We start from the raw sequence: 15804 nt of genomic DNA on the forward strand, positions 1-15804 counted from the left end.
TTAAACTGTTACAGTCTAAAATCTTGTAAAACTAAGTAATAATTCTGGCACAGAAGCAATAAGTAATCGAGTTGCAGGTAATGTGAATGCTAATTCAAGCCCTGATGTAATTTTATGCTCTCTTCATGCTTTGTTCCACTGGTATTATGGGCTTACTGTTGAAATGAAAGCTGTGAAAAATGTTTATTAGTAGTCTGGTGTAGACTCTACACTGCTTTTTCTCGCCAGGATAGCTAATTGCCTTGGGAAGATGCTTTATCATAATTCCTCAATGTCTGTGCTTCTTTCTCAAGGCAGGAGTGGAAGGAACCAAGCAAATAGACCCGATGAAGGGAAAGGGGCATACAATACAAAGCTAGGGTGTAGCCTATCCAGATCAACACTCTCATCAGGCATGGAAACGCCAGCAGGTAATAGTCAAGCCATCTGACTCCCAGAACTTGAATGCTAGCATCAAGCATGCATTCAAGATGAAGCATCAGTCATAATTGGTTTCCGATGCACTGGGGAATCTAAGTGTTTTAAAACCTCTCATTGCCTAAGGAATGCTTCAGATTTCAAGCTTAGTCAATGCACATCATGGGACAGATAAACAGCTATGAAAGAAAAAGCAGAAATGAGCTGGTAGGTTCCACAAGTCTGCAGACTGTTTTCTTGTGGACTTTGGATCATGCTGTAGCTGATTTTTACATCTTTGAAAAGTCCTGTTCATCATCCTGCAGACACAAGAGTCACAATTTTTGCACTGCATCAACAGGATTTGCTTTAAGGACTGCAGGTTGTGACTGTAAAGAAGAGGGAGAGGACAGAGTCTATGATAAGCAAAGTCTGGATCCAGCACCCTCAGGAACCCATGGCTGGCCTGTGTTCATTGGGAAGCACAGGGCAAAAGAACCACTTTCATCTCCAGTCATATTTACTGCCATGATTTGATAGGACTGCCAGGCAGAACCCAGGTTTTAAGTTTCAGGACAATTTCTTTATTTTTTTTTATCCGTGAAATGTGGAGCAGCCTCAGAAATTACATCCAGTTAGCCTATGCAGCAGGACTCAAAAAGTACTCATGAAGCTGAGGTTGTTATGCTTGTCATAATGCTCTAAGTATTGGCTGTAAGGTGATTGATGTGGCATCACCCAACATCCGACTCTGTGACCTTCTTTTAAATGTTAAGCCTTTTAGGCGCAAAACAGCACATTATTCTGATATAATACCATAATTTTTTTTTATTTATTTTTTTTTTTAGTTTGGCTTTTGCTTTTAAAGCACTTCATCTCTTCCTCTACTAGAGAGTCAAGCAATCATTTATTGAACTTTTCCAAGCATATGGCTTAGATAAGAAACATCACAGGAGTTTTGACCAGCAAGTTATGTCTCTTTTGAGTGTTATGTCTGGAAAATGAAGCATTTCACTACCAATTTTAAGCCTGAGTAGGTGATATGTGAGTAGCTGAGAAGGATATACCATATCTGGGAATTATGTTTGCCTGGTGATTTGCTTTTTTTGGGACAAGAAATAGTACTTTGAAAGCAAACACTATAATTTTTCCTAATTACATGTCATTTTCTAACATTGCCAAACATCCACAGAAGCCAGAGCCTGATGCATCTTCTATAACTGAGCTGTAGCTTACTCTATAAGTATTCTCTCTGAAATAATTGAAACTGATTAGCATGCAGCTAAGTTTGGGTAAAGATAGGTGACTTTGTCCTCAAACATCTGAACCTTATCTCTGATCTCCTCTTGTTAAAAATAGGATTATTTCAACCATGCACAATTTCAGTGATTTTAACTTGACTGTTGAGGCGTAAGCCCTGTTCAGTGCGCTGGGACTCTTCTCACAGAAAGAAGATCTACTCTCATTCTCAAAGGAGAATTCCCAAAGGGCCTCAAAAAGCCCTCTCTGCTGGATTTAATGGTTTTCCATCAGTAACATGGCTCGTGCCACGATGACAACAGAGTCCACCTGCAGCATTAACTCACATGCGTGTGTCTGGGAAAGAGCAAGATCTGACTCTGCTAGAGCAGAATTTACAGCACTCAAGCTAGCACATGTATAGAACAAATACAGGATTGAGAAGCGTTTTTTTCATCACTCTTAACAGTGATAAGATTATAATAAGACATTAATTAATCCATCATCAGCCAGGCAAAAATGGCAGCTTTAACTTTGCTATAAAGAATTGATATGAAGTTGCCTGTTAGAAAACTTGCACACTTACTCAAAGTGTGTGACATTATAATCTTAACACAAAAGCAAGCAAAAACTGAGCTCAAACTTAAGCCAGTTCAGCTAGTTTGAGCTACATCTACCCCACTGCGGTTCATCCCTTAGCAACCACAACCTAATCAGGAAGATGAGTATACCTTTTGTGTATAGTGTCAGGGATCTTGTTTTTGCTTTGTCAAGGTCTGAAATACTCCTTCAAGGTTTTATACTGCAAAATCACTTTGTTTTATTTGTTTCTCCATGGAGTTAACTATGAAAATTTTGTACTTCTAGCAAGGTGGAAGAATTCTTATCAGAGACAACTGTATCTGGTTATTCTATACCAACTAGGTGAATGCTACAGAGTGCATGTTAGAACCGTATTCCAGTAGTGTGTGTGCAGTCCAATCATTTCTACTACACGTTCAGTGAACCAGACACTTCTGTCAGATCTCTAAATGAAACCAGATCCAAAATGCCACACTGAAGGAGACCATGAGGTGTAACAGAAAAATTGACAGTGATAGGTTCTCTCATAGGCACTCTATTACTATAGCCAAGTGCCAGCAGAGTATAACTGTCTCTTCTCCTCCAAAATAATGCATTCTGACACATGTAAGGATCTACTCTCTTGAGCCAGACAAGTTGCTCTCAAAAGGAAAAAACAGCAAAAAGTAATTGGAAGAGTCATCTAAAGATACAGTCTATTGAAAAATGAGGATTGCTTTCCTTCATCTCCACCAACTTTACTGTAAGGGCGTGAACACTTACTTCAGAGGTCCACTGCTGAAGTATGCTTTGCCTGCTACTCAAAGGCACCAAAGAGGGAATTAGGCTTGACTGGATACTTATCACTTTTGACATTTGAGGAAGCATCCATAGCATTTTCTGGATATGCATGGAGCCTTTTCAGCTTTTGACTCATGTGGCTGCAGGTCTAACTTTAGGTAACAGATGGGGCTGTAAAGATGTGCCTCATTTGCTTCAGTGTGCTCAGAAAAGTGCAGCAAAGACAGTTGATTAACTGATTCACCTTGCAGTTAAGCAAATTGAATGCAGTTCATTCTACTCTTGCCTCTGCTGAGAAGGTTAGACACACATCTTTCTGAAATTAACACACATGCATCACTCAGGAGTGAGAAACTCCTTAGGCAGATACATTGAAATGAGCACCACCAGCAATTTGTCTCCCTCGTCACAGTACAGACATGTACTTTTAGTACTGTTTGTATGACTGATGGTTTGGTATTTTCTCCCAGTAGAGCATGGTGATCAGCAGGAGATTATCTTTCCAACTCATTTGCTCTTGCTGCCTGCATTGCATCAACAGTGCTATGACTCTTCGTGGATGCAGTTTCACTTTGCAATTGAGCATTAATCACTTGTGCTTCTCTTTGTAACATTCAGGCTATCATAAACCCTTGTTCAAGGTGATGAATTCATTTTTCTGCTGCACAGCTTCCACTTCCACATACAAAACTAACACTAGATGAAGTTAGTAGGTAATCTGCTGTCTTCGTGATAGGACATCACACTTTTTGCCTGGTGAAATGTGAGAATGCACTGTAAGGCAAATTATTATGAGTAGAAGAACAGACTCTCAGTTTTTCCCTTTGTTCCACCCAATTCAGAATTTTAGCTCATTTTCTCGAAAAATGTCAGTGTTTCTCTCTCAATATCATCATAAGCTGTATACTGTGAACAAGAAAGCTGAGATTGGAAGCAATTTTCTAAACAACACTACAATCTTTTCCCCTATATTCAGCACTCGTCAGGCCGCACCTCGAGTACTGTGTCCAGTTTTGGGCCCCTCACTGCAAGAAAGATATTGAGGCCCTGGAACGTGTTCAAAGAAGGGCAACGAAGCTGGTGAGGGGTCTGGAACACAGGCCATATGAGGAGAGGCTGAAGGAGCTGGGAATGTTCAGCCTGGAGAACAGGAGGCTCAGGGGAGACCTCATTGCTCTCTATAACTTCCTGAAGGGAGGTTGTAGTGAGCTGGGGGTCGGCCTCTTCTCTCGTGTCATTAGTGATAGGACCAGGGGGAATGGTTTCAAGCTACGCCAGGGGAAATTCAGGCTGGACATGAGGAAGTATTACTTTTCAGAAAGGGTGGTCAGGCACTGGAATGGACTGCCCAGGGAGGTGGTGGAATCACCGACCCTGGGGGTGTTCAAGGAAAGACTCGATGTTGCGTTGAGGGACATGGTTTAGTAGGAGCTATTGGGAATAGGTGAACGGTTGGACTGGGTGATCTTTTAGGTCTTTTCCAACCTTAGTGATTCTATGATTCTATGATTCTATGATAATCTCTTCTCTTAGAATAGCTTTAACCCTAGGTCTGGTCTGTACTTAGGGTTTCATTGAAAAAAAAAACAAAAAGTAGATTATGATTTTGAGGGCTTTATGCTAACTTAATAAGAGAAATTGTGAGCTTTTTAGTACACTGGCAGCTATTTTATGCTACTGCAACCAACTGTTGGGAGAATTTTGCCCACGGAGTAAAACCTGTAAGAAAAATGCACAGTACAAACACAAGCTAGTAGAGTTAGTTCACGCTGGCAATGGGTTTATTACTGTTGGTCACTGGAAATTATATTGGTAGATAGAAATTCCTGGTTAAAACAAGTAAGGAGAGAAGTTTGAGATTGTTGTTGCATGGCCTTGTCACTACCGGCTTAAGCTGTGTCTGTTCTCCCAACATGCCATCCCTTCCCACACAACTGAAGAATGCTAAAACCACACTGGAGTACTGCTAACCTGGGCTAATAATGTCTTTAGCTGTTCCATCTGCAACTACTAATGCAAGTCTGTTTATGGGATTCCTAAAAGGGCAACTTACTACAACCACAACTAAATTGTGCATACGAAATTGACTACTGAGCCTTTGATATTCATCCTCTGTAAAGGAGCAGCAAAGTACTTCTGGTGTGGTCAAGACCCAGCCAGCACTCTCTGAGGAATGACACCAGTCAGGGCTGCTTTCAAATGGGGCATATGTTCTTTCCCATTCTCTTTTTTTCTTTTTTTCTTTCTTTCTTTTTTTTTTTTTATTGGTAAATAAGTGCAAATCACATCAGACAATAAAATCTGGGTAAAACAGTAAACAAACAGTCCTTTGGAGGAGAAATAAGCAACTCAGACAAATATATCACATCATTAGTTCTACAGTGTGTGCACCCACTCCAATGAAGAATATCACAGTCAGGGGTGGAAAAACAGATTAAATGAGCTAGTCATCTTAAGACAATTGCCATCCAAGAGACAGTTACATCATAAGAGAAGTGGCACCAACAGTAATCTCCATAGCAGTTTTGCTAAGAGTGATGGTTCTATGGAAACAGAAACTAAAGTACTCCTATTTTAACAGAATGAGATGAGCCCTCAAGGGCATATTTTCCTTACTGTGCTTTCTTATCCTAAAGAATAATAAAGTTTCCTTACTATTCTTTCAAAATATAGCAAGGTTGTGATTCCTAAGCGTAGCATATGTAAAAGAAAACTAAATGCAAAAGGCAGATAAATTAGCAGTTTTCTTTACCTCTTGAATTATATCTTTGTCTTCATGTTCATGCTCCCGTTCTGGAACCCCATGAAGCCATTAAGCTGTTTCGTGGTTCAGTAAGTAACTGTCAGCACTCTTGCTGAAAGATCTTTTACCCTATATGCTCTCTGGGATTTTTTCTCTTCCTTCACCTCATTTTTTTTCCCTCCTTCTCAATGGCCTTTTATTATTCACTGCAGTAACTGGTGACAAACTCTATTTTGTAGTTTAACATAGCATCCGTCTGCTGAGTCAGCTGGACACTGTCAAGAAAGCAATATAAGTACATAGTTTGATCTTAGTTTTTAATGACAAGATGTATCTAGCTGAAAGAAAACAGACTAGGAAATAGCAGGAATCCCTGTGGTTCAAGTAAAGTGAAAACAGTTGCTCCAATGAATCCCACCCCTTGCCTCTTCAAGACCAGATTGTCCAGTTTGCTGATCAGGGATTTATGTCATTGGAGCTGAACTGTTTCCTTCCAATCTGACAGGGGTAGGATGCATTCTGGTGAACAACAAGACATCAGCCAGCAAAACTGAGGTAGCAATACCCTCCAGAAGACAGGAACGTCCAGACTGGGAGAAGTAAATGTCCTTTGGCACATGTGTGCAGCCTACCTTGTCACTAAAAGGGACCACTCTTGCAAATAACCCCTTCAGATCCCACAAATAACCTTAGAATAATACACCTTAGACAACTACCACATTTTGCAAGTGAACATCTGACTGTGCTCTAACTTCATAGCAGGTATAAATGAAAACCAAGGAGGAAATGAAGAAGGCTTGATTCAGTATAATTCAGTCACTGTAGGAGTTTTCCTGGTGAATACTCTTAAGTGCTTTTTCTGTCTTTTTGTCTGAGGAGACAAAATTTCACCCTAAATTATGTTCCTTCATTAGCTGTTCTTATGCTACAACGTGTCTCTTTGGGCCCTGCATCAAGTGTTGATTCATTTCTTTAGCAAGAACACGCTGACTGTTTCATATGGACACAGACTACTCCTGAGCTAGCAGTTGTATAGGACAGGGCTCCGAGTGGTCACCTTTAAAGCACAGAGTGGAATCTATAATCTGAAGGCATAGTGCAAGGTGCTCTGCTGCTAAAACAAACAGTGAAATTAAGACCTTAAATCTGTGGTTTCCAGTGCTTTTGGTTATTATTGTTGTTCCTTCGTTGATTAGGCTGGTTTTGTTTGTTTGTTTGGTTTTTGTTTCTTCATTTTTGCATTTGTAGACTTACACATTACATCACAAAATAGCATTTGCCCTCTGTAATCACAGAATCATAGAATCAGGGAATGGCCTGCGCTGGAAGGGTCCTGAAGGATCATGAATCTCCAACCCCCACCACAGGCAGGGCCACCAACCTCCACAACTGATAGTAGACCAGGCAGCCCAGGACCCCATCCAATCTGGCCTTGAACACCTTCAGGGAAAAGGCATTCACAACCAGAATCACAGAATAGCCCAGATTGGAAGGGAACTGAAGGACCACGAATCTCCAACCCCCCTGCCACATGCAGGGCCACCAACCTCCACATTTAATACCAGACCAGGCTGCCCAGGGCCCCATCCAACCTGGCCTTGAACATCTCCAGGGACGGGGCATCCACAGCCTCTCTGGGCAGCTGTTCCAGCACCTCACCACTCTGTCTGTAAAGAACTTCCCCCTGACATCCAACCTAAATCTTCCTTCCTTCAACTTAAAACCATTTCCCCTTGTCCTGCCATTAACAGAAATAATAATTAACAGTAATAACAGTAATAACAGCAGTAATAATTGACAGTAAGAATTTAACATGCCTTAGGAGCTGAATTGCATCTTAAGGTTTCTTTTCTTTCTCCAGGCCTCATAGCAGTAAAGCAGAAACCCTGACATACTGAGGTCAACTTAAGAAAACCCTCCTGACAAGGGTACTGCCCCAGGCCATTGCTAACCAAGGTAGAGGTGCTTCCCCCCACAGTCACAGCCCTGGCCATGAAGAAGTGAAATTCAAATACCAACTGCTGAAGTCTCCCTTTGATTGTTAGGAGCACTGAGTGAATGTGGGCAGGTGTTTTCTGATTTCTTAATAGTTCTTTTAGGTTTTTTTCATCCATACTCTGCACTTTCACTGCATCTGCACCACCAAGAACTGGGCATCTGACTCCCAGTTTTGAACATCATCTTTCTTGATAACGTTTGCTGCTTTCTCTCCTGGCTTATGGAGGTTAGCTGAGAACCCAGACCAAATTCTTTCTCAATAGCTGCATCTTGGTTTCACTTCCAAGCTTGCATAGGTACTCCTCTTAAGGAAAAAGACTGTTAGCTCAGCTTCATGCCTGTTGTATTGTCCAGTCATCTTCATTGTTAAATTCCTGTCATCCATCAAACCCTATTCACTATTGAAATGAACAGCAAATTAAAAGAAACAAATAACTCAGCACAGTGCTACACAGAACTGGAGCTAGTGTGTACAGAAGTGGATGAAAAGCCACTGAGCCCTAATAGTGCTGATGGAGCTGCACTGCAACTGTTCTGGTTGAACTATTTCATCCTTCCCTGCAGAAAATGAGAGATGGAAAACTTTAGCTGTGCTAATAACAGCATGAGCAGGTACCACATTTAACCATTACAGTGTGCTGATGAATGTGAACACGCTTCAGACTTCTATTTATTCCAAGTGAGATTTCCAAGTTGCCAGGTCCCTCACACTTCAGAATACATAGTGAAGTCTACTGAGGCTTATAGTACCTGCGAGCTTGTGAGATATGCAGAAAGTTTATCATTTTCTTATGTACATATTTTATTTCAGAGACCCTGGACTCTTTTTTTTTTTTTTTTTTTTTCCTTCCTGGTTTAGTACTGCTGTAATGACCTCTTTTTAAACTTTTACATCTTTCCATGTCAACAAGTCATATAAGCTACAGGTGGACAATTAAGTCAATGCCAGTGCCTATCAAGAGTTATGCAGAATGTTAGTCATGGCATGGATACGATATGAAGCAACACACATCTCCCTTTAAAATCCTGGTCACCAGACTGTCCTTCACTTTATGTATATAGGCCACGTTTACATTATCATCTTGGCTGAGAACAATAGTAAGTTTTTAAGTGTATTCACACCTCCTCCCTCTATCACGCTTATGAAATGTTGAAGTGGGAAGGGATTCACAGTGTGTGATGACTTTGCTGAATCACGAGAGAAAGTTGTTCCAGAGGAAATCAAACCAGAAACGCTTCTCCAGGGACATGTGAAATAGCAGTCACCAAACCCCAGTGGAAACATGAATATTCAAATCAAGTGCTAACCTTCAGGTGTGGTAGTAACATTCATCCAGGGAATCAATCTAAATCTAGCCTGACATTAATTCCTGGAAATATTTGCAATATAGATATAGAGACTGCAGCACCAAGCCCTCCCATATTCTGATCCATATTACTGCTCAGCTTCCTTGCTAATGCAAAATAGCAACAGAGGCATCTACACAAGGAACGAATGCTGAAGTTTGGCGAGTCCAAATATAGTGCAGAAAAGGATATACTGGGAATGCTTTAATGAAGTCTTAAAAAAACTGCTTTATGTCTCCACTTGTAGAACAGTAGAAGATATAATCTGAAGTACAGATATTAGTAGAAAATCTGAGCCTCAGTATTCTAAAATGCTCTACAGATATATAGTAAGGAGGGTCCTTTTGGCCTCTAATTAGCCCAGTCTGCACAGCATGAATAAGGCAATCAAAGAAGTGAACCAGAAAAAATAAGTAAATAGTCACCAGAAAAGGAATAGAAAAAAAAGAAGAAAAAAAAAGAAGAAAAGGAGGGGGGAAAAACAACAGAATGAACTAGTGGTTCCTGCAGCACCAATTCCAAAGCAGCAATGCTCCAGGGGCATCGTAGCAGAGATGTGTGCTAAGAAAGGATGAATCCTGTGGTGAAGTCATAGTATTTGATCATTTTATGGACTTATCAAAAATACTGAGGTCAGAACAAGAAAAAAAGTCTCCACTTCCACACATCTAAATGCATCTTTATACCCAGCAAGAGGCTACCTGTTGGCTCTGTGGGCTACACAAGACACCACAGCTCAGCATGTGGGAAGTTCATTCACTCTTACCTTCTTCTCAAGGCTTAATGTTCATATAGGAATAAAGTGGCAGTTCTTCCTCCAGATGGGACTCACGGTTGCCTGCACCACAACCTGTAAGCTGTGACTGCAATCCTGACCTCATGCAAGTAGTGATGCCTAGAGGTTGGTTGACAAATGAATGGCGTTCACTAATAAGATGGTCTTAGTTAGGCTCCTAGATCCTCATCATTAGCCCTTTCCTTAGGATGCACAGAAAGGATAGAAAATCCTTCAGCTTCTACTCAGCATAGGACAGGATGGGATGGCATGGGATGGCACACTAATGGTGGAAAAGGACAGGAGCAAAGCAATCTTTCAGGCATACACATTCTCCATGAACAATGAAATGTCTTTGGTCTTGTAGGCACAAGAGAAATGGACATGCTGCCAAAAGACCCGCAGAGGCTGTGCTCCTTTGAAAACCCTGAAACTGAGGAGAGGACAGAGGTAAGTCTCCTCTTACCAGAACTGATACTTAACATCCACAACACTGAATGCTTGATAGGATGAGTGCAACTTCCTCTACAAGGAGGGTATTGTGATGAGAACACTTCACACAGCAGACTCTCTTGGTGTGAACTGCATTCCTCTTAGTGCTGCTGTGCCTCTCCCTTAGTATCTGAAAGCCTGGTGCTCACTTCCTCCTCTCTGCAATGGGAAAATCAAGAGCCTGCAAAATGCTCAGAGAGGTTGTCCTCAGCTGGTAGCCTTGTGTAGTTGAGTTACTCATACTAATGAGTGTATATGAGTATAATGAGTGTATATATGTAATGAGAATCTTGGGTGGAAAAGGTGTGATGGAGCTATTCCTTTTTCTTTGCTTTTCTCTGTATGATCACATTCATCCCACGTGTTTTTAAAACAGCAAAAGAATTTGTAAGAAAAATGTTGGGAGTAGAAAGGGAGTGAATGGGCAGTGTGAATTCCAACATGGCTGAGACATCCATCTTCAGGGTAGCTGGCACTGGAAGGCGTGAGGCATGTGTAAAGACAAAAACAATTGAAGACTCTTAAGCAATTTGGTACTATACAGTTTGTTTTAGACTTCTCAAAGGACAGAAGATTTTATTATAGTTAGTTAGATTTAGCCCAATAACTAATTCTTCTGTTTAGAAAAGCACTGAAAGAAAAATGTCAGCAAGTAATTATCTTCTTGTGGCCTATGAGTGTGAGAAGTGCAGGTCTGCTAGCTCTAAAATCTTAAAGCCAATGGTGAATAATCAGCTCACATCAGTATATGCAAAAAGTTTGGGTTTTAAATTAGAAAACTTTAAATGCAAAACCTGTTTTCAAAACTCTTTCTTAGATTTCTTTCCTCATGTACTTGCTAGCGTAATTTGCCTTTTTTTTTTCTTCCCGAAATCAAGGTTTTTCTGCAGTTTTTACTGAAATGCAAATTCTATCCAAAAGGGGCTGAACACCAACGCGACATCAAAAAATATCACACTGCTAATAAACAGGAAAGATGAATCCAAATATATGTGCACAATGGTTTAGCAAATTTAAGGTTAAGTCTATACCAAGCATCCAATCAACATGCCATCACAGGTGCCAGTCCATTAGAATCTGATTTTCTTTAGGCAAATAACTTACCACAAGCAGTAAAAGTATGGTTCAAATTGATAATTCAAAGCAGTCAAAATGAAACTTTAAAATTACGTTAAATCAGCTATGTAAATCATTCCAACTGTGGTTGGAAGGTGGAATTGCACAGGCATTTCCAGGTATTTTGATTTTGTGACTGTAAGTGCTCTGCTCAGCACCATATAGCTTCATGGCAGCTTGAGAATCTCAAGCAGGACCTGCACAACTTCTGGGAAAGCTCTGAGCAGCCCCTAACATTCTCTGGATGAAATTAAGGCCATATTTCAGGAAAAGGAGGAAAAAGTTCAATAACTTTGGAATGTAATTTGTTTTAATAAATTAACTCCGATGCTGGGGAGTGTAACAACACTCAGAACAACATCTGACTTAACACTGATTACTCCTTAGTTTTAGAGAAGATGCCACAATTCTTAATGATTGCCCCCCACTACAGGAGGATATTTAGTGGCAGAACTTGGTCAGAGGGAGGTTGAGCCGGCATTATCACTGGTGCAACATGAGCAGAATCTGCAAAATGCCATCATGTGAAAGTCAATAAAGACCATGAGAGTATATTGACCAGTGTGGAAGAAAATTAACCATAGAAAAAAGTGAAGCACTGAAATTTTCATTAATGACTTGCTAACTATTAGTGGAACAGAGAAGCTTAGTGTTTGAGACAGAAACTATGTGGAATAGTGGGACAGAAACTTATTTTCTGAGCTTGAACTTGCTGAGAGAGAAAAATCTCTAAGACCAAGAGAAAGCATACTCTCAGTCAGTAGAAATCAGGAAATAGAAATTAGCAATTCTTTTTTACTTTCAAGTGTGTACTTACTCAACTTGGAGGCCCAAGTTATCATAAAATTCTCTTCACTTTCAACAGACTACTAGCAAGAAGTAACAAGCATTGCTTAGGTCCAAACTGCACACCTGACTGCATGGTTCAAGTAAAGGGAAACTGCACAGGTTTCAACAAAGCACGGGAAATGCTTATGTCTTGTAGAAATGGCTTTCACTAGTGAAGATGTGATGGGGGTCTCAAAAGAGGATAGGCAGTAAGCAGATGTTACACTTGATGCTTGTCAGAAGGCAAAGTAATATGCTGTTCTGAAAGAAAGAAAAAGTGTGATCCTTCCAAAGAGACATTGCATGTAGCAGGCTCAGAACTAGCCAGGCTGGGCCCACTGTGAAACACCACAATGCTTACTAATGATCTCGGAGTTCTGTTGGTTTCTTCTTCTTCTTCTTCTTTTTTTAATAGTTAAAATTTCTTCTGTTTCTTTGTTATGCCTAAAACACATTCTGTTAAATATGCAGCTCTTAGGGAGTTCAGAATATCATGTGCCATATTACTGAGCCTTTCCTGCAGCTCCCAATTAAAAAAAAAAAGAGAATGTGTATGTGTGTAGGAGTAGCATAAACTGCAGCTGGTTTTCTTTATTTTTTACACCATCATTACTGCTTACTGGAAAAAAGGAAGATTATACATGAATACATCATTTGGTTTCTCTGCAACACTATTGCACATGAAGTTGGGAGATTACCTTGGTGAACTCCTAATTTCAACGGAATATTTATGACTATTAAAAAGCTTCAGCAGTCATATACTGGAGATAGAAAACCTGGTTTTGCTCTTTTCTTGGTTTTATGAAAAATTTAATCACTGAAGGACCTCATTGAGTCCAGGCAACTTTGGAAAGATTAAATAATATTGCTGAGCAGCTACTTAAAAACAACAACAAAAAAAATGCAGAGATTTCAAAGGTGCAACTCCTGCCCCTCATCCTGCTTTTTATGTCACTGCCATAAATGTACTGTGGCTTCAGATTTTGCAGATGACTGAAAATGGCAGAGAACATCTGGGGAAATTCTGTGCCCCAGAGGGCAGTGGGCATGGTACAGCTCCCCAGGGCAGCGGGCACAGCCCCAGGCTGCCAGAGGTGAGGGAGCATTTGGACAATGCTCTCCGACCCAGGATTTGGATTTTATGTGGTCCTGTGTGGAACTGGAGATTGGATTCAATGGTCCTTGTGGGTTCATTTCAACTCAGAATATTCTGTGAGTGTATAGAATCACAGAATCACAAAATCCTCAGAACTAGAAGTCTAGTCCAACTCCCCTGCAATGAACAGAGACCACTACTACAGCTAGATCAAGTTGCTCATGGTCTTATCCAGCCTCACCATGAAAATAGCCAGAGATGGGACATCAACCACATCACCAAGGTTCCAGTGCCTCACCATCCGCACTGTGAAAGACTTTTTCCTTATGCTTAACCTAAATCTACCCTCTTTGACCTTGAAAGCATTTCCCCTTGCTCTGTCACCACAGACCCTGCTGTCCCCTTCTTTCCTGTAGTTCCCCTTCAGATACCGATGGGCTGCTATCGGGTCACCTTGCAGCCTTCTCTCCCTCAGGCTGAACAGATCCAGTTCTCTCAGCCTGTCCTCACAGGCAAGGTGTTCTATTCCATGGTTCATTTTTATGTCCCTAAAGGCAAGGTACATGCCAGTTTGACAGAGTAAAATCATCTCTCTTCTGTGGATGAAGTTCTCCCCAACCGGCTTGTGTTAGCCCCGGTTTTCATTGGCCTGGTCACTGTTGGAGTCCAATTCCTAGTGGAGTTAGGGGAGCTAGGCTGGGCAACAGAGACGAGGATCCATCCAAGGTATGAGCCCTACATATAAGCTCATAGCTAGGAGTTCACTGGCAATTACAATCTCTGCTAATATTGCTCTGGAGTCTGTCTTCATATCATGAAGGCAGCATTAGTCCAAGAAGCCAAGGGACTTGTCAGTCATGCAGAGCAATCATAGCCATTATGTTTGACCTCTGGCATTATAATTTTATTCATGTGGCTCTGCTTGGAAGCTGTCAGAGGTAAGCAACAAGATTGTCACACCAGCAGTGCGTAAAATGTGCCTACTGAGCTTCATTTCTAAAGACAAATAAGACTGCCTGCTCAGGCAGTATTTGGATTAGACAATAAAATGCATAGCAGTTTCATAGTGCAGAGCAAGTTCTCCATATAGAACAGCATGTATTTTTAATTAGCTAGCCCATAATCAGCTTGCTCTTTCATCTTGTTATGGTTTCATTTTGCATGTTTTTCCTTCTGATGATTGAAAAATGACATGAAGCTATGACCCTGGCTTGCTGAAGGAACAATCAGTCCACCAGCCGGCCATGGTTTAGTCATTTGGCCTCTTCCCTTGTTAATTCAAGGGCAGATCTGTAGTAGATTCTGATACAATGGTTGTGTGTGGGGGCAGTGAATTTCTTCTCTGAGCATTATCCAATTCTCTGTGACTTTGTGTGGACTTCTAGGTGGGCTTGGTTTTCCCACTTAATGATTTCAAGTAGTCCCAACCATCTTGAAGGGAATGACAACAAACACCGCTGCAATGGAGCCAGAAGGAGCAAGCATCCAGACTCTGACATAGGGAAGGTTAGTTAAATTGTCTAGAGAAGGCAGCTTCTGCGAAGTCTCACATTTTAATGAGCAAAACTTGCAAGATTAAAAAGATAGAGTTTGCAGAAGCACTCATTAAGGCAGCATAAAGATAGAAATGTTAAGATTATGGCAAGAAGGGCTTGCTGTTGTTCTGTGTAATAGGGATTTAATTCCCTGGAGGTTGGCAGGGTTCCCTGCTTAGGAATTAAAGCAGAAGCAGGGAGATTTCTCTCTTCTGTAATTGGCAGAAGACACCTGTGACAACAGTGTATAAAAAGATGACATGACAAAATGTGACTTCCTGCATTTAATTAATGCCCAGAACTAGTGTAAGCATCACGTTGGCTTTGCCTGTTTATTAAATGTGTGGGGCTTAAGAAAGCTGACTTGTTTCTGAGGCCATTGCTTGTGAGTTAAAGAAGCCAGGAGCATTTTTAATAGGAGCCTACAAAATTTTAATGGTATTATTTGTAAAAGTCACAGAAATATTTTTTTGTGTAGCAGTATCAGTCCAGTTCTTTTCTTCCTTTGCTGGTGCAAAAAGTTTTGTGCAACGTCCTTTTCTGTTCATTCTAATTTCTGGCACGAAACCATAGTGGCTCCTTAGCTCTCAGAATCCTCATGCTCATCACAAGAGTCTGTTTTGCTGTGACTGCAACCCCTTGTAATTCAGACTCTTTCCCAGATACTTCTTTTTTCATTAACCCATTCAAACATTAAAAACAAACAGCCTGCTATGTTTGGTGCTTTCACTCCGCCTTTCTCAAAAGCCCCTGATCATCTTCCCCTTGTATTTTGTCTCTGCTGCAAGTCCCAAGTCCACTGCTGTTTCAGTTTCTGCTATTTTTTTCCTCATTTGCTGCCACTTTTACTTCAATCTCATCTTTTGTGTTTGCCACA

The 15804-nt window shown here is 40.9% G+C and overlaps 1 protein-coding gene across 6 annotated transcripts in view; it reads left to right on the forward strand.

Annotated features, from left to right (window-relative positions):
- PALM2AKAP2 (PALM2 and AKAP2 fusion) overlaps nucleotides 1–15804 on the forward strand; it is a gene marked incomplete at both ends in the record, with an annotated part of 248520 nt that overhangs the window by 134077 nt on the left and 98639 nt on the right. For all 6 annotated transcript variants that reach the window (XM_079548124.1, XM_079548123.1, XM_079548126.1 and 3 more), the window contains one exon: nucleotides 10228–10310. In XM_079548124.1, the coding sequence (XP_079404250.1) occupies nucleotides 10228–10310 (83 nt within the window). The remainder of the gene's footprint in view (nucleotides 1–10227; nucleotides 10311–15804) is intronic.

The sequence above is a fragment of the Tetrao urogallus genome (assembly GCF_951394365.1).
Source record: "Tetrao urogallus genome assembly, chromosome: Z".
In the NCBI taxonomy this organism is placed as follows: domain Eukaryota; kingdom Metazoa; phylum Chordata; class Aves; order Galliformes; family Phasianidae; genus Tetrao; species Tetrao urogallus.